The following is a 27,218-nucleotide window of genomic DNA, read 5'->3' as shown; positions in this document are numbered from 1 at the left end:
CTTTCTTCACATCTTTGCCATTATTTATTGTTTCCTGTTTTGTTAATTTTTGTCATTCTAAGTGGTGTAAGGTGATATCTCATTGTGGTTTTGATTTGTATTTCCCTGATGGCTAGTGATGTTGAACATCTTTTCATGTGTCTGTTAGCCATTTGTATATCTTCTTCAGAGAAGTGTCTGTTCATGTCTTCTGCCCATTTTTTAACTGGATTATTGTTTTTATAAGTTGTTGAGTTTGATAATTTCTTTATAGATCTTGGATACCCACCCTTTGTCTGAAAGGTCATTTGCAAATATCTTCTCCCATTCTGTGGGTTACCTCTTAGTTTTGTTGACTGTTTCTTTTGCTGTGCAGAAGTTTTTTTTTTTTATCTTGATGAAGTCCCAAAAGTTCATTTTTGCTTTTCTTTCCCTTGCCTTTAGAGACATGTCTTGAAAGAAGTTGCTGTGGCCTATGTCGAAGAGGTTATTGCCTATGTTCTCCTCTAGGATTTAGATGGATTCCTGTCTCACTTCGAGGTCTTTCATCCATTTTGAGTTTATCTTTGTAGATGGTGTAAGAGAATGGTCCAGTTTCATTCTTCTGCATGTGGCTGTCCAGGTTTCCCAACACCATTTATTGAAGAGACTGTCTTTTTTCCATTGGATGCTCTTTCCTGCTTTGTTGAAGATTAGTTGACCATAGAGTTGAGGGCCCATACTAGGGATTCTATTACTTTTTGCACAACTTCACTGACTCCCATGCATTCTCCCAATCCCATGATTTGTGGCTCTCTGTGAGAGGCTGTAAACAGAAGTTAAAGAAATCTATAGGATTCCATCCCAGTGTCACCTATCAATCTATATTGTTAGGAAATATCAGTGCAAGAGCATTTTCTTTCACCATATTTCCTGGATACTGAGAATGATTTATTTGAGTTCTTAATGTCAGAAGGCCAACTGATCTGTTTAACTGGCCAGGACATGACCCACTTCCTCCATTCTCTTTCTGCCCCCACCCCTTCATGTTGAATATCAGTCTGTGTCCATCACCTAATTTACTAGAAAAGAAAGCAGAGCAGAAGTTGCTGGCCTCTCTTTTCCTTGCTCGGGTACATGTGTCCCTCCTCCTTTCTTCTCTCCCCTTCTTTCTCTAATAAAACCTGCTCTGGACTGAAGCTCTCCCATCAGCTCTCCTGCCACACTCTGTCAGGAAGACACTGGGCAGAGGTCACCTTCTCAGGCACACTGTTTATCTCTAGAAGGGTCATAGACACACCAACCCTCTCCAGCGTGCCCTGAACAACTTCTCAGCCTAGAATTTCACTGCAAAGATGAACAAGACACTAATTCATTGGTAATTGTTTGTTTATTTTAAAGATTTATTTATTTATTTATTTTGGAGAGAGACAGAGTCAATGGGGGAGGGGCAACAGGGGAAGGACAAAAGGACAAGGAGAGAGAGAGAAGCAGAATCCCAACTCAGCATGCACGGAGCTTGACGTGAGGCTTTATCACACAAACCTGAGATTATGACCTAAACAGATCAAGAGTCAGACTATTAACCTACTGGGCCATCCAGGCACCCCAAGACTACTTCAGTGTTATGTGGTTTTACCTTGAAGTCACTTATGCCCTGGCTGAGGAGCTCTTGGAATCAAGCTGTACTCAGTGTCACTAAGGAACAGCTGGTTTTGGGGATGTTACTTCTGGTTTCTATACTCTTTTTTTTTTTTTTAAGATTTTATTTATTCATTTGACAGAGATAGAGACAGCCAGCGAGAGAGGGAACAGAGGCAGGGGGAGTGGGAGAGGAAGAAGCAGGCTCCCAGCGAAGGAGTCTGATGTGGGGCTCGATCCCAGGACTCTGGGATCACGCCCTGAGCCAAAGGCAGATGTTTAGCGACTAAGCCACCCAGGAGCCCCTGGTTCCTATACTCTTAATGTCTCTGCAATTTTGTATCAAGCAGATGCTGAGGGACAGACAACCACAGACTGAGCTGGAACCAGAGTGGATCAGTCAGAGACACTCAGGATCCAGGCCCCTGTTCTGCTCAGAGTTTGCGCTCAGCTCCCCCTGCAGTCCCCATCACTGTGTCATTCATGGCACAGTAGTACACAGCTGAATCTGACGCTTGCACTGAGCCTTTCTCCAGGTGGAAAGATTTAGAATCTTTGTCATAGGTGGCTTCAAATCCTTTGCTGGTTCCCTTCTCCTTGTCCCTCAAGGCTTTCAGGAGGAGCTGTGGACCTTCTCCCGGATACTGGACATACCAGAAAAGAGTGGGGAAACTCGTCGTTATATAAGTACAGTTTATAGTCAGGGAAGCCTCTTCTGAGAGAGTCACTTGGACTTCCGTCTGGGTCACTGAGTCTCCATGGGTTTGTCCTGAGGAAAGAGAAAAGAGACCTGTGTCACCTTGAGCATAAAGCTCTGGGATAAAATTAGAGTTAAAGGTTTTGCAGACACAATGGAAAAAAGAATCGCAAGTTTTAAGAAGCATTTTACTTACCAAGCATGAAGAGTACCACAGTCACAAAGCCTAGAGAACACTTCATCTCTGCAGTGTCACCTAAATAATGTTCTTCATTCTTACCATGAAGAAACCTTGGAGTGACAGAGAAATGATGAGGGGAAGCCCACATTTCACACAGGAAATGTGATTGTGGTAGGAAGCTGCGCCCCCTGGCGGACAGGGACTGAAGTGCCTGTATGTTGGCCAGAGTCCTCCCCAAGTCAGCCATGTGTTTCATCCCTGACTTCATGAGGCACATGTCAGTCTTCAGGTGCCCTTGGAAGTCTGAACAACAGCAGTTCTGTCCTCTCAGGTCTATTTGTTCTTAAGACTCTACCTGATATGGAAGTTCATTAACACAGCATCCCAGGGCGTTTCTGTAGCTGGAGGGTAACAATCTTCTAAGCATCTTACTACAGTGTTTCACATTCTCATGCGTCCATGTGGGCCAGCCTGTAACCTAATATTTAGAACCGTGACTGTCATTTTTTAAGTACTCACTAAATACTTTTAAATTAAACAAAAATAATGAACAAAGGCCTTTAATTGAATTACCCTATTTACTTGTTCCTAAACTATTAGCAATTGCAAGAAATACTACTTTTTAAGAAAAGCTTTCAGAAGAAGTCACACTATTTGATAATCAAACATTGTAATAGTCAAATATTCCTGATTTTTAGAATAATTAAAAAGTGAAATATAAGAATTATAGACCGAAGAAACATCATACACGGAGTCACTGAAACGCTATAGAATGATCTGAGATTCTTATGTTCTCACAGTTTTATTGACTCCAACATAAGGTGACTAGAATATGTGAATTAGGCAACAAATACTAATCCTATCCTCCTAACAGGTTTAGCCTCAAGGATGCTTTCTATTACCATCCATCTGACACATTTTGTTGTCAAACGTTAATCAAATAATTTTTGCCAAAAGGTAAGAAATCAGGATTTTCATGAAAAAGTTCTGGAGAGGGACTCATCTTCCATAAAGCCCTGTAAACATTTACTCTAGACACATAAGGAAGCTTAGCTCAGCTGTTTCCTGGAGCCGATTTCCCACACATTCAGGTCGAGGAACATCAGGAGTCCAGAGCCAACGTGGGAAATGTTTTCCAGGTGCAGAGTGAAGTAAGAAATTCGGGCCTGGATACTGTTTTGGTTCATGCACCCCTTCACTTCCCCTTCGTCTTCCAAATCACATTGTCAGAACCTGCCTCATCATTACGCTAGAAAGCAATTTTGGACAAGCCACTACAAATGTCTATTCAGATATGCAGGAACAATGGGAAATAGGCTGTGATAATGCTGGTTGAAAATAAACAGATTAGCACATGGATGAAAAAAGTTCTTATGCATAACTTTAAAAAAACACAATTTCAGGCCAATGAAAGTGGACAAGAGAAATAGTTTGCATTTGATGTCACAAAAGAAGACTTGCATGTCATCGAGGGAAGATACTGCATAGTGAATTTGGATATTTAACCCTTTATTAACACATAATTTACATAACCAAAAACACAAAATCAAACAATTCTATGAGATTTGACGTATGTAGGTATTTGTGCAGCCATCACCACAACTGAGATAACGAACATATGCATCACCCCAAAAGTTTCCTTTTCTCAACCCTCATCACCCCCATTTCAGAGAACTCTTCTGTGAATTAGTTTGTATATTTTATACTTTTGTATAAATGGACTCCTATGTACTCTTTTGTCTGGTTTCTTCTCAGCATAGTTATTTTCCGAACCGTCCATAGACTTAATTATCAAAACTTCGTTTCTTTTTGCTGCTATGTAGAATCCCATCACGTGCCTATGAACCAATGTGTTTATTCACCTGCCGCTACCCTAAGGATTAGTCCCAGTGGGGCTGTTACAAATAAAGCTGCTATGAACATTTCTGTACAAGATTTTTATAGACATACGCTTTCATTTCTATTGGATCGATTTCCGAGAGTGGAATATGGTAGGTGCACATTTGACTTTGTTAGACCAATTTGTTCTAGCAGCTGTTTTGTAGATTCCCTTGCATTTTCTGCTCAATTATGCTGTCTGTTAATAAAGATAAGTTTACTTCTTTCTTTCCAAACTGTATGGCTTTGTTTCTTCCTCGTGCCGTATTGCATTGGCTGGAACCTTAACTACAAGTGCTGAGAGCCAAAACTCTTCCCTTATTTCTGAAGCTAAGGAGAAAGTGTTTAGGCTTTCACCATGGAGTATGACATTTGATGTAGGTTTTTGGTTGAGCCCTGTTTTCATTAATGAAATTCCCTTCAGTTCCTTATTTGCTGAGAGTTTCTCTTAGGAATGAATCTGGATTTGTCGAATCATTTTTCTGTACCTATTGAGATACCCTCCTAAATTGCTCATCTGCTACTTGTCATTTTGGATATATTATTAATAAATTGTCAGGACAAAATATTAAAGGAGATATCACTCTCAAATTTACAAAGAATAAAGCAAGCTTGAAAGTATCAAGAACTTGATGGCAAAGCTAATACTTTCGAGCACAGAGCTGGATGATAGCAAAAACCTTTCCCTGATTTTCAGGTTGGCATGGTGGGGGAGGCGAGCACAGCAACTTGCACCCACTAGACCCCTAGTTCAAAGCAGGGGCGTCGGGTGTTCCACTGGCTGGGAACTGAGGACAGTTTGCTTCCTTGTGCTTCCTGCTGGGACTCTGAATCCAGACCCCGCGGGAGGGTGGGGGTAGCCAAACTAAAGAAGAATATCCCTGAGGGCTCTTGTCAGTGTGAACTCTTAAAACAGGCAGAAGCAACCCTAGGAAGTGGGAATCTGAGACAAGCTGTTATGTTGCCAAAGGGGGGGGGGACCTCAGTGAGTGCATTGCAGTTAACACTGTGGATCCCTTCAACCGGATCAACACGCTGTATGGAACTGTTACAGAACTCTGCTCTGAAGCAAGCTGTCCAGTCATGCCTGCAGGTCCAAGACACGAATATCATTGGGCAGACGGTACTAATATCAAAAAGCCAATCAAAGTTCTGCACCAAAATACATTGACTATTTGATGACTTGGGTTCAGGATCAGCTTGATGATGAAACTTTTTCCTTCTAAGATTGGTATCCCATTTCCAAAAAACTTTATGTGTGTGTCAAAGATCATTCTGAAGCATCTGTTCCTGGTTTGTGGCCATATTTATCAAGAGGAGGCCCACCTTGGGGCGCCTGGGTGGCTCAGTGGTTAAGCGTCTGCCTTCAGCTCAGGGCATAATCCCGGTGTTCTGGGATCGAGCCCCACATCAGGCTCCTCCGCTGGGAGCCTGCTTCTTCCTCTCCCACTCCCCCTGCTTGTGTTCCCTCTCTTGCTGGCTGTCTCTCTCTCTCTGTCAGATAAATAAATAAAATCTTAAAAAAAAAAAAAGAGGAGGCCTACCTCAACACCTCCTTTAAGCACTTTATTTTCTTTGTTCAGGAGTTTAATCTGATTGATAGGCGTGCGTTGACACCTCTTCAGGGATTAATTGAGAAGCTTGGATCAAAGACAGATAAATGTTTCTTCTAGAACAGAGTGACCCTCTTGCTTCATCAGCTAGAGTTATCTCATTGCTATTTGTTATAGACTAGCGATACAGACTTTAAGAAAACAGGATAAAAAATACACTTATTGTTTGTGTCTACTGATAAAATTGTCCCAAAGGCAGATTGGTCTAATCCGTCAGTGAGAAATTCAAGACACAGTGAATCCGAGGCACTGTGTGACCCCTCCTGAGTTAGACTGGTTGTAATAGGGGATGACAATGATGAGGTTGTGGGATATCAGCAAGGTTCAGGGGCGTGAATTCCGGAGCCCACGACCAAGAAAGAATTCTTGAGACGTCTTTGGTGCAAAATGGTGGTTTATTAAAACACAGGGACAGGACCCATGGGCAGAAAGAGCTGCTGCCCCGGGTTGTGAGGGGTGGCTGATTATAGACCATGGGGTTGGGGGAGGTAAGGAAAAGGGAGGTTGAGAAAACTTTCATATGTTAAGGAAGACTCAGTGGAGGCCTTGCCATTGTCAAGTGAAGGTTGTTTTTCCCTCTAGCAAGGCATTGTTGGGAACTTCCTGGAAGAATGTCACACCTGTCCCACCCAAGAGTGCAGAGTGGGGGGAGGTCGCAGGGTGTCAGTTTATGCTTTGTCTTCAGCCAGCCTTCTGCTCCCTCATCAACTAACATGTAGTCTATTAGTTTACTTATTCTTTTACTGAAGAAAACGACTGAGTGCTTCAGGTGACAGCATAATGGCTATTGAGAATTTCCACCAATGCTTTAACAAGTTTCCAGAGTAAATTACCTAATGGGGCTCCTGGGTGGCGCAGTCCTTAAGCCTCTGCCTTTGGCTTGGGGCATGATCCCGGGGTTCCGGCATCAGGCTCCTCCGCTGGGAGCCTGCTTCTTCCTCTCCCACTCCCCCTGCTTGTGTTCCCTCTCTCGCTGGCTATCTCTCTCTCTGTCAAATAAATAAATAAATAAAATCTATTTTAAAAAAAAGAATAAATTACCTAATAACACAATCAGATCAGTTTTATTCTGCCTTTATATACAGATAGAAGAGGTATTTTTAAGTTTCGTTAAGATTTAGAACATTCGTGTGTTACTTTGGATAACCTTTTAGTTTGAAGTTTGTATACTAGTGTTTTTATAGATAAGACTTTTTTTTTTCAAAATCCATGATTGCAGTTTAAATCCTCATATGACCTATGTAGTATGGGAGTAACCAGAGTTATTTCTAAAATGACTTTAAATTTTAATCTTTACTTGGTATTTTATTCACATAAACCTATTTAAGGTTTAGGAGTATGTATATCAGAAATAATTTTCCTAAGGCATGTAAGGACAGCCTTGTACATTTTTATTAATTTTTGTTAGAAGATTTTGCATTTTTTTCATTACTGGTATATGTCATCTAATCTGACAGAATGACAGATTTTTACGCCATGGTATTAGTGATGTGAATAATCATGTGAAATGTTTTGAGATAGAGTGCTATATTTGTGAACATAATTTTATGACTTTTTTCATTTAGTAGAAACCTTGCCATCAGTATGGAAAACAAAGAAAATTGCTTTCCACTGTATATCTGGCAGTCATCATAGATTAAAGCTTATTTTTCTGTGAAGAGAACTTATTCAATAAAGTACTATTCTTTAAAATGAAAAAGACAAAAACCAAAAAACCGGTTCCCTGTATTTGCCACTAAAGATTGTTGACAGAAAATTTGAGAGAGAGACTAGAGGGTAGCAAAATGACTTCTTTCCAAGGTTTTGAAATATCTTAAGACACTATTTAACACTCTTTATTATACATTGTAACTAATAAAGAAGATTTAAATAAGTCCAGGTTTGGCTCTTTTACCAAAAGAGGAAAGAAAATATAATGGAGGCCCAAACTGCTATTCAGGAGCTGACCACTGGGTATCGGCTTCACCATTCCATTCAGACCAATTACCGACACCTGATCTATGCAATGCGTTGTGGCAAAAGTGGAGAACTCTTCTAGGATTTTGTGGTTCACCAATATTGGCACTCCATTCATGACTAGTGGTCACTCTGTTCCTTGAAACTTGCTTGTGGTAGCTCAGTCTAGAGCATAGTTGTTCCAGTTCACAGGTATAAATACTTCTCCAAAATTTAGAAATAGAATTGTCTTATGACCCAGCAGTCCGCTTGTGGAATATACTCAAAAATGGAAGGGATTCATCTATATACAGAAAATATTGAGAGGTTTATGAATTCCTGCTTCTGCCAAAAGGTGGAAGCAACCCAAAAGTCCATCAACAAATAGGAATGGATACACAAAATGGGATAGGACATACACTGGAATATTATTCAACCTTGAAAAGGAAATAAACTCTGTCACATGCTGCAACATGGATGAACCCTGAGGACATTATGTCCAATGCAATGTCACGAAATGACCAATATTGCATAATTCCACTTCTATGAGATATCTAAAGTAGTCAAACGCGTGGAAACACAAAGCAGAGTGGTAGTTCCCAAGGACTGGAGGGTGGAGTAATGGAGAGTAATCGCTTAATGAGTACAAATATTTAGTTTTTCAAGATGTAAAGAATTCTAGAAATGGGTGGTGGTGCTGGTTGAACAACAATGTAAATTATTTCATACAAGTGAATTGAACACTTGAAAATTGTTAAAATAGTAAATTGTTAAATTTGTGCAACATGGATGAACCCTGAGGACATTATGTTGTGTTAAAATGGTGAAATTCTGTAATTAGAAACATTTAAAGAGATTCTTGTTAAGATTTCTACTCTACACATGTACCTTCAAATCAAATATGAGAGGGGGTTACAATGAAAGCCCAAATATCAACCACCCATTACCATCGATTTTTAAGGCACTGTAGGAATGGGGTTAGGGGTGGAAGGCGGGAAATGGAGAGAATGAGGATTTTGGAGTGTGGAACATTGATGAAACAAGGAGGGCTTGGAAGTGTGCAAACTGAGTCATGTGTTGGCAAAAAGAGATTTTTGAAGAAAGATTGAAGCAAAGAGCAGGAACAGACAAAGAGGAAAATTCACACTCTGCACCTTCACGGTGTCCCCCTAAGAGCCCCTAGCGATGAGCATTTGTGGATAAGACTGGTGGGAAGCAGGGAAACGTCCAGTATGCAGACTGAGCACAGCTATGCTGGAGGCGTTAGTAAGAAGGAATGAACCCTAGTACAAGCTGCATCACAGAGCAGACCCCTAGAAACTAAATGCCAGTACAGATGACTCACAGCCAACAAACCTAATTACACGAACCACTACACACGACACTCAGTGCCTCACCCGCACATCATCGCACCCTGCGACCTGCCACCAGCGCGCTCGGGGGCAGCAAGAGGGAGCTTCTGTAAGTGGCTAGTGAGCGTGTGCAGAGAGCAGCCCATCTCCCGGGTTGGGAGAAACCACACATACGCAGTCAGCACCGGCCTGGAGAAAGCCAACGGAAGAGGAACTGGAGGGGGTTATGCTAAGTGAAACAAGTCAAGCAGAGAAAGACAATTATCATATGATTTCACTCATATGTGGAACATAAGGAACAGCACGGAGGACATCAGGAGAAGGAAGGGAAAACTGAAGGGGGGGAAATCAGAGGGTGAGACAAACCATGAGAGACTATGGACTCTGGGAAACAAACTGAGGGTTTCAGAGGGGAGGGGCGTGGGGGGATGGGTTAGCCTGGTGATGGGTATTCAGGAGGGCATGAATTGCATGGAGCACTGGGTGTTATATGCAAACAATGAATCATGGATCCCTACATCAGAAACTAATGATGTACTGTATGGTGACTAACATAGCATAATAAAAAAAGATGTCACAGGATCATCACATCATCAGCAAAAAAAAAAAAACAAACAAACAAAAAGAGAGAGAGAGACTCTCAGCACCCAGTCTGGCTTCACAGGATGGAGAGAAGTCCTTGAAGTTGGTGCTCCGCGGTCCCAGGCATTAGGAGACAGACACGCCCCCCGCGTGAAGGTGTGAAGCCTGACCCTGTCTGGATCTGAGCTACGGGCTCCCCGCGCACTCCGGCTAAACCCTTGCTGCTTCCACTACGTCAGTGCTCCTCTAAATAGGATCGAGCGTTCAAACCTGTAGCAAGGGCACCCTCTGTCTTGCTTCTAACTGACTTAAGAAGAAATGAGCTGATAACATAGACGCGTGCTTCCTTCTGACCCCATTGTCAGGCCGGCAGGAAATGGGACAATCAGCAGTCAGGTTGCTTCTGTGGCGAGGGAGCTGGGGGTACAAGGAGCGAGAGAATCGAGCCCATCGACGTGTTGGGTTGCCGTCCTGACCTCCTTCGTTGTGTGTGATAAACTGAATTTAATCGGATGCATTTCCCAATGAGAACAAGCCAGCTAGCCACACTCACCATGACAATGGCAGATTAGGTCCATCCCTAGCTAGGAATGCCTGGAGGGACATTGACAGGAGCCTACCCTTGAGCAGGAATGGAAGAAGGAGAGAATTAAATATTTACGCAACTTCCTTCACTCCTTTGATTTCTCTACAACACTAGAGAAATAACTTTTTTTAAAAAAGAAGGTTGTGGTTAGTAATGTTTGATTCTGTGAAATGTGACCATGTGTGGCAGGGAGGTTGGCCGCACATCGTCTCTGCATTAGCCATTACTCCAAATGGCTTTGTACAATACTAATACTAGTGAGTAGCTGAGGGGCGCTGGGTGGCTCAGTCCATCAAGCGTCTGCCTTCTGCTCAGGTCATGATCCCAGGGTCCTGAGATTGAGTCCTGCATGAGGCTCCTTGCTCAGCAGGGAGTCTGCTTCTCCCCTGCCTGCTGCTCCCCCTGCTTGTGCTCTCACTCTCCTCTGACAAATAAATAAATAAATAAAATCTTAAAAAAAAAAAAGGTGGCTGATACATGCATATAAAAGTTTTCCCATGTATCTCAGAAAGATCAGTTTTCATTATAATAATAACAAAAAATTACAAGTCCAGGAAAAATTGAATTATCTTCAAACAACTGAGCATTATTAAGAAAGAGACACATAAATGGAATGAAACAGTATGTTGTAAAAAATCAAATAATCAGACATATACTTCAAGGACTTTTATTTCTCACAAATCAATTTATAAATTTAATTCAATCAAAGCTTACATTAGAATTATGAGTAAGGAGCAGATTTCTCCTTTCCTTCTTTCTTTAACAGCTACTGATAAGGAATTATGCAAAAAAGTATCTTCTACCTACTGAAAATATAGCACGAATGAAATACAATATTTGGTCTCCTAAATTCTATGAGAGGGTAATTGTGAACAGAGACTTACAAAATTTTGTAAATGAGAATAGATTTCTGGGTTTTATCTGAAGCTCGCATTGTCAAATCACTTCCTATCTTAATTTCCCTCAAACACACAAATAGTACATACCATCCCTGGGCTCTAAAGGAAAATTCATGACACAATTTCTGAGCAAGAAAGTGATCAAAGGATACAGAAATGGCTCTCAAATTTTGCAAATTTTGCCGCAAATACAGAGGAACAAAATTTTTATGAAAATGTAATTAAATAAAATATCTCACAGAGCTATTTTAAAACATATGTTAAATGACTAACTTAAAAAAATAAAGTAAAATAAAGCAGATCTTTGAAGGAAAAAATTGATGAAGTGGGGCATGCTCAAATCAAAATACAAAGTGAAAAAACCATGATCATAATTACAATAAGGATTTTTAGAGACTAAAAGGAATATTAGCAATATTATGTGACTACACAATTATCACTTTCATATTTGCACTTTCTGTATTTCTGTATTTCCCATTATGTTTCAGAATCAGAAATATCATAAATGCTAGTTTTGATACACAGTGTTTCCGTGTCCATCCATAATAAGGACGGTTATATTGGTACTAAGGAGTTATTATAGGTACAGAACCTGAATAGCAAATGTAAAGTCATCTTTAAAATTTGAAAATAAAACATTACAAAATCACTTCAAGAATCTATTAAACAAGAGTCATCCAATAAAATGTTCCTACCCTGTCTGGGTCATCTCCAGTCTAATATTTTACTATATGCCTTTAACGTCTAACACATTAGCTTCCACCTACAGACAGACAACAGCACAAACGCTATCCTGGAAGGTCTGTGTCAAAGGCCAGGGGGCTGCCCCGGTGGCAGGTTGGAGTGCAGGCGGCAGGTGTCTGGGGAGCAGTGTGTGCTTGCCGCGCAGAAGTACACAGCTGAGTCTTCAGGCTGCGTGTCTGCGATGTGCAGGGACAGATGTCTGGCCGTCCTGTTCAGTAAGACAGTGAGCCTTTGGTCTTCTTTTGTGGTCATGCTGGAACGAATGTCTATAAGGAACCTGGGACCTTTTCCAAGCTCTTGCTTGTACCAAGGGAAGTACTCTGAGGCACTGTCTGAATAGCTGCAGTTGATGACAGAGCTGCGTCCCTGCCGCACACTCAGGGTAGAAGGCCGCTGCTCCACAGTCTCTCCTCGGCTGAACCCTGTGCAGAAAGAAAAGGTCAGAGAGAGGAGAAGAGATTCCAGGTTCTTATGCTCCAGAATGCTCTTTTCTACACTAACAGGAGGAAACCTGAGTAAAGCCAGTCTTGACTTCTGAAGGCTGTGCACTAATATCCTCCGTGTCCCATACTTGACAACTCACAGCTCAGCTGCAGCCACGAGAACACGATTAAAGCTCCCCTGGGTGTCCTCATGGCTCCTCCCCGTTAGACCAGCTTCAGAACTGCAGCCTCCAGCCAGCTCAGCTCCTGCTCTTGCCAGGCCATCCCCTTCCTCTAACAGAGGACTTTCCCACGTTGTTCACCAGCCAATGAGAAAAAGGCCCTGCTCCTGCCACAGTCTAGTGCACCAGATGCACGAAAACGAGCCCTCCACGTGTTCTGCGTCGGTGCAGGTGCACTTCCGTCTGTGGTCACAGCGCTACTGATCTCACGGGGAAATGCGCTTCTCCTCGCCTGTGCCTCCGAGGGACAAACTTGCATGGAGAAATCTGACATGCTTTCAGAAATCTATTTGAATGCTATGTGTCTTATATAATGCGAAGTACTGAAAGAGTAGAAATTCTGAGAAAACATCAAGCTGCAAACTCAGAAAATAAAACCATATGAGTCTATTCTTGAAGTGGTTTCATTTTCCCAAATCAAAAAAGCTGGCATGTCCTCCAATGCAGTTACTGACTCATAGCCTCAGGAGAATTTCCTCTAAAGTATTAACGACCTATTCTCTCATGCTTCCCATTTCCTGGCCAACACAGCTTCACGTTCCATACTCCATCATATTTCTCCTAAACTCCACTACAATGTCCTTTCCCCAAGACTCATTGATAAAGTTCTTCAGCCCTGTGAGTTTCCAGAATTAGCTTTCTCTTACAAAACCCCTTTCTCATTCTTAATTAATTCATTTGAATTTCTTAGAATCTTCTGATGACCTCTATGAGAAAAAAATCCAGGGAAGCATAACTATTACGTGCGCTCTGGGAAGGGTACTAACAAGAACATGGACTGCCGGCAGCAAGAACCCTAAATATCCAATGATTGTTTTGCAGACAATGTGTGAGTTATGCTCATTATACTCCTTCTAGCTTCAAGAAATGTCCACCTGGGATGATAAATATATTTGCTATTTGGGGGAAAGTCCTTAGAAACACACGTCGGTGTTCACAGGGCACCATCACCTTTGGCTCTCTCCTACTGAGACAGAGAGTGATGCATGAGTTTGCTGGTAGAGTAACAGCGGCTCAGCCTTAGTCTCCCTTCCTGCCCAAGGTCTCAGACATCTACATAAATTGGACCTCTCTATTCAGGCATTCAAACTAAATGGGCCACAATCTTCTCAGAGCCAAGCTGCAGAGATATGGCTGGGCTTCCATTAGACATTTTTTCTCTACCCAGCCCAATGACCCTACAGCAAGGAGGCAAGGGAAAGAATGCTAAACCGAAGGTGAGGAAACCCACTTTCTTTCTTGCCCAGCTTATTCACTACCTAATTGTTCCATACTGTCATCTTGGATACAGTCTCTGATGTGTAAAATGAAGTTGGAATAAAGGATTTCTAAGGGCTCTTCCAGCTCTAAATTTCTTTGATACTATGTAACAACGCATATATGTATTGAGAACTGATTGTGTGCAATGGACTGGTGTCAGAGTGGGGTGAAATTATCTCCATCATGGACCCCAAGACCATTTTCACAACCACACGGGACCTAGTGGGTCTGAGGTTGACCCTAACCCACCCTGAGGACTCTTCAGAAGCAAAGACACCGTCCTCAGGATGAAATCCTGTCTGGGTTTTCATTTGTTCTATGAGATCAATAATGTATCAAGAACTAACATGGACTAAAATGAGACTTTATTCACGGACTGAAAGCCCTTCACAGACAGTGAGACCAGGGGGCTCCATGGCTAAGCCATGGGTAAGCTGGATGTTACCGGAGTCATATTTCTTGTGTATATATGTATTGTATGAAAAAAAGAAAGAACCCCCCGGTTGAGACCAACTAGAGGAGGTGGGTGAGCTTACTAACATGGAAAGCGAGAAGCACGTTCTAAAACGCCTAATTGCTTACTGGATTCTGGCTTTCTCCTTAGAACTTTAGTTTGGAGGTTCAAAATTTCCAGCCAGGGATGCGTATACAATTTTTGAGATGATTTCAAGATGAAAATTTGGGATCTTTATTCAAAAAGCTGGGAAAAGATGTCATCAGGTAATGTTTCTAGGGGAAACATTTTTCTAAAATGCTTTAACTCTTCATCCACATTAGTTTTGTGTCTCTGATTTTAATGTTTTAAAGACTTTTTTCTTTTCAACCATCTCAACCAGGTTCAAAGAAAAATGAGTCAGATGTACTGAGGCTTCCAGGGCACCTCGTGCCCCCACACAGGTATATAGCCCTCCAACTATCACCTTCCCCGTGGCTCTTTCACAATGGAAGGCGCTAGTTGGCCACATCATGTCACCCAAAGGCCACAGTTTATCTAGAGTTCACTCTTGCTGTTGTAGATTCTGTGGGTGTGAACAAATGTACAAGGAATGCATCCAGAATCATAGTATTGGAGAGAGTGGGTTCACTGTGCTAAACACGCTCTGTGCTCTTCATCCCTCTCGCTGCCCTCAACCATTGGCAATCACAATCCTTTTACTCCTTCTGTAGTTTTGCCTTTTCCAGAAAGTCACGGTGTCACAATCATACCTTATGTAGCCTCTTCAGGAGGGCTGTATTCACTTAGTAAAATGCATGCAAGTTTCCCTTATCTCTTCCTGGCTTCATAGCTCCTTTCTTATTAACAGCAAACCATATTCCATTGTTTGGATGAACCACCATTCATGTATTCATTCACTTATTGAAGGACATGCTGCCTAATTCCAAGTTTTCGCAAATGTGAATAAACTATCGAAAAACACTTGTGTGCAGGTTTGTGTGTGGACATAAGTTTTCAACCCCTTTGGGTAAATACTCAGGAAGCCACTGTGGGATCACACGATAAGTGTGTTTTGTTGTGTAAAAACCTGCCAAACCCCTTAATTGAAAGGTACATGAATACACTTTCCTTCTGTAGTAATTTCCTGACAGTATTCACTACACCCTTTGCTGGCGTCAAAACCCCAGCTAGTCCAAAGCAGCCACAGATCCCAGGTGGCCCTGCCCCCTGCTCAGCGCACACACCACCTGCCTTGACCCAGACCTGGAGCCTGGGTGCGCTCCTGCCTGTGTCCTGCTGCCCCAGGCATCTCTCTGCTCAGGCACTTGCTCCTCCCACTCACTGGACTCACTTAGAAAGGACAAGGACAAAGATAAAATTACTATGAATTTCAAGACAGTGAGGGCCCAGCATTAAACCAAGAGCAGGCTTCCTTGGGAGAGCAGGGGGCTGTGTAACTGCCCATGTCCCATGATCAAGAAGCTGGCTGCTCCCAGCTTTGGGAGTCTGCCCTTTATCTCCTTCTGAATTTTCAGGGACCCAGTCTTTCCTGTCAATGCCCTTTCATCAACATAACAATCAGAGCAGGCTGGAATTCAATTTGTGCTGGAATCCTTACACATGCAAGTTTCAACTTTGGGTTTGGGGTCAGCAGTCTTTGTCTCTGGCTACAACACAGATGGGTTCTTTAGGGGAATCCTGGAAGCTCTTTGCTCCCTTTTCCAAACCTGGAATGATGTTACATAATCATGACAATAGATTCATTCAAAACACAAGGAAGGACAATGGATTTTCTTGGAACAGAAAGAAAATTTCCATGAGCTCTTCCCCACAAGGTGCTATTTAGAAATGACTGAATTGGCTACTTCTGTCAGTGATACACGTCAACACATCGTACAAATTAGGAAATCATTCAGATTTTGTGATTCTTTAGAGTCTGTATATCAGGTATGCAGAGGATAAGCTCTCATGTCACCTAAGATTCACTAACTTTGGAATAATATGAGCTCCACCAAGTCACTTATGCTCTAAAATCTTCCCTTTATTCGTGCATAAAATAAAGGTACCTATTTACAGGGTATTACATTACTGAAATAGAAAATACATGTAATAAGACAAGTAGAGTGTCTGACCCTCAATAAAATTATTTTATTATATTTGCATTTCCCAGCGTGAAAAAGCTGAACACAAACTTTAAAAATACCATACACGTTCTCCTTACTGTTCTTTGAAAATAAAACCTTCTATGGCAACTAAAAAATTCAGTCATCTCTATTTGTTGAAGAGTATCCAATTTTTCAAGCCTTTTCCGTTTGAGTAATATACACACACATTTTATGCTACCTGCCGGGAGATCTGCTTTCCGAGGGCATGGGATATGGGCATCTCCATCACTTGCTCCAATGGTTCCATGGTAGAATTTTTACTTCCAAAGGTCTTACTGGGAAGAAAAAGGGCAAGAAAAGCAAGTGAAATGAGAATCCTGATGGGTCTCATTTTGGAGGGAAAAGGTGCTGTAACATAGGTCTGAAAATCTGAAAAGGAGCCAAGGCTGCTGTGGGTGCAGATGTCCCAGAGAGGGGCCAGGGCACAGGCGCAGCTGCAGTTGGCGTGCAGGCCCCAGATCAGCAGGCAGCACTGTGTCTCCGCGGCGCACAGGTAGGAGGCAGCGTCTTCCAGCTGGGAGCCCGCGATGTGGAGGGCGCTGGACCGTTCCCTCGTGTTCAGTGTGCAGTTGAGCCTTCCGCTCTGCTTCGTGCCCGAAGCTATGAAAAACAGGGAGGTGAGGCCACCGCCCCCGGGGTTCTGTCGGAACCACTGCACCCTGTTCACTGAGCTAGAAAAATTGCACTTCAGAGCAGCGCCGGCTCCCTCCTGGAGGCTCAGGGCTGAAGGTCTCTGCTCCACCTCCAGCCCTCTCACCCCTGCGTGGAAAGAGAAGAACAAACACAAGTCAAGTCTCCAGGGGGTCACCGATGCAGTTTCCAAACTTGTAAAATGTCCCGAGACACACCCCCGGGGCTGTAGGACCCTCTCAGAGCTCAGTGTCAGCTCCCCCCACCACTGAGGGCTGCGGACCGCTCCCCAGCCCCGTCTGGATGCCCCCACTCACAGCAAACGTGGACCCACAGGAGCCCCAGCAGAGCTCCCCAGTGTCTGCTCATGATTCCTTGTCTAGTTGCCGAGTTACCGACACCCCTACTGTGCAGAGAGTGGAGTCCTGGGTCCAGAGAAACTGTGTCTTACAGTCAATCGTTCCAACACAGCCGCTGAGCACCAGTCACACCTCAGCCCTGTCACTCACGGAACTCGAGACTCCACCCACAGTGGCCCAAGATTGTGCACCATGATCTCTCCAAGATTGTGCTTGCCAACAGTGCAGGGAGCTAAGGGGCAATAGTTCCAATATACGAAGATACCAGGGGGGTTTTCTTAAAACACTTTATGTAAGAAATGTGTGGGTTAATGTGTGTGTGAGGAGAGGTGAATGATATTCCTAGAAGACTCAGGGCCTAAAGGGAGTTACACAAAACCTTGAAAAATAGCAAAGAGTGTCTCCATTCCCCAAATTGCATAGTTTGACATACAATGTGAGAATTCAGTTATGTGAAAATACTGATAAAGGAAAACAATCTGATAGCATGCATTATATATTGTTGAAGTAACTACAATTTCTTGAAATCAAGACAATTCTAGAAACCAAGACAGTCACCATCTGCACTGATTATTACTGCGATCAGAATTTGGTTGGTGGAAAATGAGATGTCTGCATAGTGTCTTCTCTAACCTTCACCTCTCCACTTCTCCTGTGCAATTCTTGGACCCAGCTCCCCCACACAGCTGAGTCTGGCCAGGCCACTCCTTGCTGTTCAAAGTCAATATTGTCCTCTTCCGATCCTTCTCTTTTTGTTCTTTATTGTTTCCTATCTTCTTCTCTTCATCCTTGTTCCCTCTGCTCTCAGCAGAGATACATGAAAAGGTAAGATATCTGCAGTTTTGAAATAATTTCAAGACCAGTACGTTTGGGCGATTTTATTCATAACAATTGACAACAGGTAACGGGATGTTTTCTGTTGAGCTTCCATGGTCACAACGCGTAGAAATATTCCTATCCTGGTATCTGTGAAGAATTATCTGCATAGTGGATTTCTAGAGACATGGCCTCCAGATGTCTGAAGTTGCTATGCAATGGCAGAACTCAAAACCTGAGATGAACTTTACACAAACCCTGTCTCCCCTCACCCCCATCTTTGCTATCTATAATTGGACTAACTTATATGATTTCTGTTCTCTCTTTAACTGTTCAATGATTTCACCATCAGAAAGTCTTTGTTTCTTTTAGGGCCTACAGTGCCCCCTAGAGGACTGAAAAGGTCAGCGAAGACCCCTTCAGACCAAGCAACTCAGCAGACACATATCCCCAGCCCTATTCATTCCAAGCTTCCTGATGAAGGAAATGCAGATGGTCAGAAAAGAAGACACCTGCTTTGATTGAATGAGGATTAAAAGTGAAAGAACCTTACTTTTAAAATGGAATTGCATGGAAGTTAATATCAGAAAATAATTTGGTAAATCTCATCTTGTGCTATTTATTTGATTTCATTACCTTAGTTCAAAGGAAATCCATAAATACTTACTGAGCCTTTAGTGTCAACAGGGATGAGCAATTTACTAGGTCTAAGAATTTATAAAAGAGTAACGAAATACTATTCAGCAATTTAAAAGAATGAAATCTTGCCATTTGCAATGACATGAAAGGAGTAGAGAGTATAATATTGAGGGAAATAATCAGTCAGAGAAAGACAAATACCATATGATTTCACTCATGAGGAATTTAAGAAACAAACCAAATAAGTAAAGGGGAAAAAAATAAGACAGAGAGAGATAAATCAAGAAATGGACTCTTAATTAAACAGAACAAACTGATGGTTACCAGAGGGAGAGGGCGGGGTATTGGTTAAATAGGCGAGGGGATGAAGGACTGCCCTTGTCCTGATGAGCCTCAGGTGTTCTATGGAAGGGCTGGATCACTCTATTGTACACCTGAAACTACTATAACACTGTATGTTAACTAATTGGAATGTAAATAAAAGTTACGAATGAATGAAGAATGAATGAATGAATGAATGAATGATTTTTTAAAAATAATACATAAACGTGGATAATTCTAGTTTACAGTCTACAGGGGAAGCAAAAATGTACATAACTATAATAGAATCAATGAGTAGGACCCTAAGAGGAGTGAAAAGTAAGAACTATCTGATCCCAAAAGAGGTAGAAATGCTTATACTTTGGGTCATTGTACAAAATCTTATGAAGAATGTGATCATTTTCCCCTTTCCCTTTTTGGTGAAAGAATAGAAGACAATATGCATAAACCTTCATGATAGCTTTTATGACTTTTATCACTTTTAACAATAGGAGGAATTTTGAATATATGAGTTATTAAAAGTAATAAAACATTACCTATAGACTAAAATCCCTTTGACTACCAACCCCAATTCTGACCCTTTCGGCACTTATTACCCTACGTTGTTCTTCATCTTGTACAATTGGGGTTGATGTTTCAATGTAATTTACTAGATTTCAATCACCAGGAAATGGACAGTATTTTCTTTAGATTTCATTATAATACAAATAAACATTCTGGTCTACCTTTCTGTAACTTGCTTTATAAACTCAAAGGTAAATCTTGTGTATTAACCCATATAGATCCTCCGTTCCATTTTATTCCATATTGTGGATATGCTTTCATTTATACATCCTTTACCCTCCTGAGTAGTAGTTAAGATGATTTTTTTAAATATGAAATACTACACTTCAATAAAATGTTTTAAGCATTCCTCACTATAAGCACATATTTTTCTAGGGGCAGAGACTAGGAAGAACTGAAGGAACAAGCCATGAGCCTACAAGGTGAAAATTACTCCAGGCAGAGGAAAAACTCTGAGGAAGAATGGAGAGAACTCATGTTCTGATTATCGTGTTGGATGGCTTTCTTTTCCTATTATTTTTCTTAATGTGCTTTGCAACTGTAGTTTATCAGCTCATTTGATAAACTCTTTCTGAAATTACTTTCCTGATAGGCACCTAGTGTGTAGTTTCCTGCAGCTAGACACTGAGGTTTTCTAAATATAGTAAATCAGGAAGAGAACAAGCACACCCAAGGAAAGGGAGTGGTATATAACAGGAAAAATGTTACAGAATAAAATCAGACATAGGAAAAACGTGCACACTTGCACAAGCATAAACACACACAATGTAAGGGTACTTGTCATTAGAACAGAAAGACAATTCTCCAGTGCAACAGAAGACGGCCTAGAAAAAAAAAAAAGGAAACAAAAGCATATGGAGCAAAACCAAAATATTAGAAATGACTCCAATATATCAGCAACCAAAACATAGATAAAAAGAAATTATTGGATCAAATCAACATTTTTAAATCTTGCTATGTACTGCTTTGGAGACAAACCTAAAAGAAAACAGCCCAGAAAGGTGAGCGGATAGGATGGGATTTTCCTGCTGCCTCTGTGTGCAAAGACTAAAGCCCCCTCCTCACCTGCTAAACCCACCTCACCCACCATAGAGATCGCAAGGAATGTCAGTCCTATGGAATCAGTCGAAGCTGAGAGAACGCCTCGATGGCCAACTAAGGCAACGCCTGCAAAAGGAAGATCTAAGAAAGAAAAGACAGAGGTTAAAAAAAATAAATATTCCAACAGAAGAGAGAACAGAAAAAAGAAGAAACTGGGAGAGATGAAATACCAAGAAGAAATTGAGATTTACAGAAAAGGATGAAAGTAAAACTAAGCAAATCCCACACCTTGATAGAGCACAGGGTAAAAACAAGTGTGAACAAGCCTCCACACATTCATCAGTGGTCCCTCAAATCTCCATTCGTTCACACCTGGGAGTGCTTTAAGAACTATTGAAAGCATATATTTTTGATTCCTCTAAAAACACATTAAGAGAAGTTGAAAAACCATCATCAAAATTGTGTATAATCAGTCTCTGCACAAGAAATCAAATTTGAATCAAGGGAGACCTTAGCTGTCTTGTTTCTGAACATCGCATTTACTTACTAGGAGGGTCAATTTTCCTGTCCTGTTAAATGTACCACAAAGAGCAATGTTGGAGTCATACCTACACATATAAATATCTTAAGCATTTTAACAACCTATCATTCATATGCATGCTTTAGTGCATTGTTTGCTAAATAAAAGTGTTCCTTTGTCTTAGATATCCCCCTAGGAATTATATATGGAGGTCTAATATCCTAACAAAAGATCCCCAATAAATAACCTAACTTACAGCTCAAGGACATAGGGAAAGCATAAGTCAGCCCAAGGTCTACAGAAGGAGGGAAATAACAAAGATTACCACAGAAATAGCAAAACAATAGAAAAAGCCACAAACTAAGAGTTTTTGTTTGTTTGTTCTTTCAAAGAAAGAGAGTACATGCACGCTGGGGTGGGGGGCAGAGGGAGAGGAAGAGAGAGAATCTTAAACCAGCCCTGGGCTCAGCCCTGAGCCCAGCAGGGCTGCATCTCATGGCCCTGAGATCATGACCTGAGCCCAAATCAAGAGTCGAACGCTTAAACCACTGAGCCACCCACGCACCCCTAAAAGTTATTTTTCTGAAAAGAAAACATAGAAAAAAAATTCCAAGATATTGTTTTTGGGAATGATCAATGATGTGACATCAAAAGCCAAGAGAACAAAAGGAAAAAATGACACAGGGGACTACATCAAACTAAAAAGCTCAGTATAATAGAGGAAACAATCAGCAGCATCAAAAGCCATCCTAAAGAGTGGGAGAAAATATTTGCAAACCACATATATGATAAGGGGTTAATATCCAAACTATATACGAAACTCCTTGTGATCATGACCTGAGCCCAAAACAAGAGTTAGAAGCTTAACCATCCATGCCACCCAGGCACCCTGCCCGGGAATTTTCAAGGCTGCTCTGTTTTTTATTTTAACACCAGCAAGGATGTCCGGCAACAGGAAACCTCATTCGTGGCTGGCGGGAATGCATAATGGTAACACCGCATTGGCACACAAGACTAGCAGTTTCCTACACAACTGAACAGACTCCTACCAAATGATCTAGCAATGACAATCCTTGGTGTTTACCCAAATGGCTGGAAAATGTCCCTGTACACAAAAACTTGCACACAAATGTTTATAGCAGCTTTATTCATAATTGCCAAAATAGGGAAGCCACCAAGATGTCCCTCAGCAGAAGATGTGGTAAGTAAACTATGGTACAGCCAGACAAGAGAATCTTATTCAGTGCTAAGAAGAAATGAGCTATCAAGCCATGAAGTTCTTAAAAGAAAACGAGACTGGTGAGAAAAAAATCAAAAGCCTTAGTAATGCCCAAAATTTGAGGAAATTTTTTATGCGCTGTTGTCACTTCCTCCAAGACCAACATCCAATTCTCTGCTCGGTTTAGAAGTGATCGTTGCTTCGTATAAAGGGCTGTGGAGTACATGGTTGCTCTGGGACTTAGACATTTTCTCACTCGGTCCACTTCTTTTACTTCCCTCCACCCCAGTACCCTCAACACACGCACACACGTGGACACATGGGCACACACACACACACACGCACACACACATGCACCAATGCTGACAACATGATTTTCCTCAATTCTCCAAAAATGTGTGGTGCTTCTTTTCCCTGACCCTTTCCCGAGGGCACAGCACACACCGAGGTGCTTCCACACCAGCCCCGGTTTCCCCTTCTCTAGTCTTTCGTGCAGGTTTGCCTCTCTCCATCTACAGCTCATTTTCTAAAATTGGTTGAAGGCACTGCCTGCTAGGAGCTTCTTTCCTGTTTCTCTCTGTGTTTGAGGCTTTCTGTCCTTTCATGTGTCTTTACCATCTTTTTAAATAGAGTTTTAGAGGATTCAAGAGATGAATGTGGGTTAATAATGGGTTTTTTGGGGGGCGCCTGGGTGGCACAGCGGTTAAGCGTCTGCCTTCGGCTCAGGGCGTGATCCCGGCATTCTGGGATTGAGCCCACATCAGGCTCCTCCGCTATGAGCCTGCTTCTTCCTCTCCCACTCCCCCTGCTTGTGTTCCCTCTCTCGCTGGCTGTCTCTATCTCTGTTGAATAAATAAATAAAATCCTTAAAAAAAAATAATGGGTTTTTTTTTAGAGATTATATTTTTAAGTAATCTCAACACCCACCAAGATGCTCAAATTTACAACCATGAGACCTGGAGTCTCAGCTCTACTGACAAAGCCAGGCCACCCTAGTTTACCGCGTTTATCCCAAATTCAGAGGAAAACACTTATTATACACCCTTTTGAATGGTTTAATGTATATTTTCACATGCATTTATATTTATACAGGTTTGAAAATAAAATTCACATTTTAAACCAATTAAATTAAAAATTACTGTAAACCAAGAATATATAACTAATATAATAGGGAATGTATTAATATTCTGATCATAGCTCATTCATAAAATCTGCAGAAAAGGAGATAATAATTAAAGAAGATTGTAACAATATTGACAAATGCTTGCACTGAAACACAGACATTGCTTTTCTATTATTCCTTGCACAATTTCACTGACTCCCATGCATTCTTCCAATCCCATTATTTGTGGCTCTCTGTGAGAGGTTGCAAAACAGGAGTTAGAGAAATCTATAGGATTTCCCCCCAAGTGTCACCTATCGATCTATATTGTTAAGAAACATCAGGGCAAGAGCATTTTTTTCTCACCATATTCTCTGGGTGCTGAGAATTATCTCACTTGAGTTCCTACTGTCAGAAAGCCAACTGACCTATTTACCTGACCAGGACATGACCCACTTCCTCCATTCTGTTTCTGCCCCCACCCCTTCATGTTGAATATCAGCCTGTGTCTGCCAGCTGATTTACTGGAAAAGAACGCAGGGCAGAGGTCCCTGGACTCTCTTTTCCTTGCTCGGGTACATGTGTTCCTCCTCCTTTCTTCCCTTCCCCTCTTTCTCTACTGAAATCTGGTTTGGGGCTGAAGCTCTCCCATCACCTCTCCTGCCACACTCTGTCAGGAAGGCACTGGACATCACCACCTTCTCAGACACACCGTGTGTCTCTAAAAGTGTCATAGACACAGCAACACCCACCAGGCTGCCCTGAACAACTTGTGGGGCTGGACGTTCACTGCAAGGATGAGCAAGAGACCCCTTCATTGTTACGTGGATTTACCATAAAATCGCTTACGCCCTGGCTGAGGGACTCTTGGCATCAAACTGTCCTCAGTGTCACTAAGGAACAGCTGGGGTGGGAATGTTACTTCTGGTTCCTATACTCTCGACGTCTCTATGATTTTGTATCAAGCAGACACTGAGGGACAGACAACCACAGACTGTGCTGGAACCACAGTGGGTCAGAGAAGCTCAGCATCCAGGCCCCTGTTCTGCTCAGAGTTTGTGCTCAGCTCCTCCTGCAGTCCCCGTCACTGTGTCATTCATGACACAGTAGTACACAGCTGAATCTGACACTTGCACTGAGCCTTTCTCCAGGTGGAAGGATTTAGAATCTCTGTTGTACGTGGCTACAAATCCTTTATTGCTTCCCTTCTCCTGGTCCCTCGAGGCTTTCAGGAGGAGCTGTGGACCTTCTCCCGGATACTGGACATACCAGAAAAGAGTGGGGAAACTTGTCGTTATATAAGTACAGTTTATAGTCAGGGAAGCCTCTTCTGAGAGGGTCACTTGGCCTTCCGTCTGGGTCACTGAGTCTCCATGGGTTTGTCCTGAGGAAAGAGAAAAGAGACCTGTGTCACCTTGAGCATAAAACTCTGGGATAAAATTAGAGTCAAAGGTTTTGCAGACACAATGAAAGAAAGAATCCCAAGTTTTAAGAGGCATTTTACTTACCAAGCATGAAGAGTACCACAGTCACGAAGACTGAAGAACACTTCATCTCTGCAGTGTCACCTAAATAATGTTCTTCATTCTTACCATGAAGAAACCTTGGAGTGACAGAGAAATGATCAGTGCAAGCCCACGTTTCACACAGGAAATGTGATTGTGGTAGGAAGCTGCGCCCCCTGGTGGACGGGGACAGAAGTGCGTGCGTGTTGGCCAGAATCTTCCCCAAGTCAGCCATGTGTTTCATCCCTGACTTCATGAGGCACATGTCAGTCTTCAGGTGCCCTTGGAAGTCTAACAACAGCAATCCTGCCCTCTCAGGTCCATTTTGTTCTTAAGACACTACCTGACATAGAAGTTCTTTAACACAGCGTCTCAGGGCGTTTCTGTAGCTGGGAAGATACTCATTTTCTCAAACATTTTAAGACAATTTTTTATAATTTCATTCAGAGCCAGCCAATAATCCAAAAGAATGTCAGAAAAGGGTTTTTAGTTGAAATCAGAGGAAACAGTAAGAAGTCAAGTCATTATTCTTCACTTTTCAGCCCTGCCCCCCACATGTGGAACAGAGACTGTCATTCATTACACACTCATTACATATTTGTTAAATTAGACAAAAATAATGAATAAACAGCCTTTGATTGGGGAATCACTACTACTAGAATACAATATTTCCTCAGTCTTAAATTATACCGATTTTAAGGAATGCAATCTTTTTAATAAAAGCTTTTTAGGAGGAAAAATTCCCATTATCTTGTCAATATTCAAATATCCTTGCATTTCAAAATCATTTAAAAAGTGAAAAAGATTAGGGGCGCCTGGGTGGCACAGCGGTTAAGCGTCTGCCTTCCGCTCAGGGCGTGATCCCGGCGTTATGGGATCGAGCCCCACATCAGGCTCCTCTGCTATGAGCCTGATTCTTCCTCTCCCACTCCCCCTGCTTGTGTTCCCTCTCTCACTGGCTGTCTCTATCTCTGTCAAATAAACAAATAAAATCTTTAAAAAAAAAAAAGTGAAAAAGATTAGTCCTACCAGAACAAATGATAATCACAGTTATGTAATCCCTATAGAAATTATCTGAGATCAATACCTTCTTCTACCAATTCAATGACTCTAATATAACATAACTTGTATATGTGAATTAGGCAACAAGTGCTAATCTTATATGCTTAGTGGATATCTAGCCCCAAGGACGCTTTTCACTGTCGTCCTGTGTATTGTTATGTTGCCATACTTTAATCAAATGATTTTCCTCCACAGGGTAAGGAACCCTGAAGATGTGGGTTGATGTCAAATGCCTGGAACATGATATAGGATTCTCTTCTTCCCAGCTTTTGAAATTGTTAAAGACATAACAGCTTATAATCACACAATAGCCAATAGTAAAACCAATGTACCAGTGATTTAAAATTACAGATTCTATGATCCCACCACTAACTCCAGGACTCATATTTTACAGGATTGAGACCCACGAGTTTGTAATTTTTGAAGCTCCCCACCATGGTTTTTTTTTTACAGTCAGTCCCACACCGGTTTGTGAGATTTCATTTGTGATAACTGCCCCCCTGCCCTGGCCAAGATGGTCATCAAAGATCAGGGGCAAAGGTCTGGAGTTAACGTGGGAAAATGTCCCTGTGACTACACAAATTTTTAAAAACTACTCTTTTTCTACAATGCACCAAAGACAAAAACAAGCACTCTCTTAGCTCCCATTTTATGACCATTTGTTTTATAAAACAAAACAAAATAAAACAAAAAACTTCTGAGGATTATCAGGATGAAGTTCTGGAGACAGACACATCTTCTGTAAGGGCCTTTAAACATTTATCTCTAGACACAGAGATGGAAGTTTAGCTCAGGCTGTTTCCTGGAGGCCACTCTCCAGAGAATCAGATCAAGGAGCTTCATGAGTCC

The 27,218-nt window shown here is 41.8% G+C and overlaps 2 pseudogenes and 1 gene segment (V, D, J or C); 1 reads left to right on the top strand and 2 right to left on the bottom strand.

Moving 5' to 3' along the window:
- Window positions 1-2,033: 2,033 nt before the first annotated feature.
- Window positions 2,034-2,538, bottom strand: LOC123792247 (T cell receptor alpha variable 9-2 pseudogene; annotated as a pseudogene).
- A 2,175-nt stretch (window positions 2,539-4,713) lies between these two features.
- On the top strand, window positions 4,714-6,028 carry LOC123792248 (MOB kinase activator 1A pseudogene; annotated as a pseudogene).
- A 5,046-nt stretch (window positions 6,029-11,074) lies between these two features.
- On the bottom strand, window positions 11,075-12,845 carry LOC123792263 (T cell receptor alpha variable 13-1-like). The segment is given in 2 exon segments: window positions 11,075-12,488; window positions 12,650-12,845. Coding segments are annotated over 2 exon segments (411 nt in total).
- Window positions 12,846-27,218: the final 14,373 nt, after the last annotated feature.

Source organism: Ursus americanus, chromosome 35 (assembly GCF_024610735.1).
Source record: "Ursus americanus isolate L20-20 chromosome 35, mUrsAme1.1.p, whole genome shotgun sequence".
NCBI lineage: Eukaryota > Metazoa > Chordata > Mammalia > Carnivora > Ursidae > Ursus > Ursus americanus.
The sequence above is the reverse complement of the archived record's forward strand: the minus strand, read 5'-3'. Positions and strand labels throughout refer to the sequence as shown.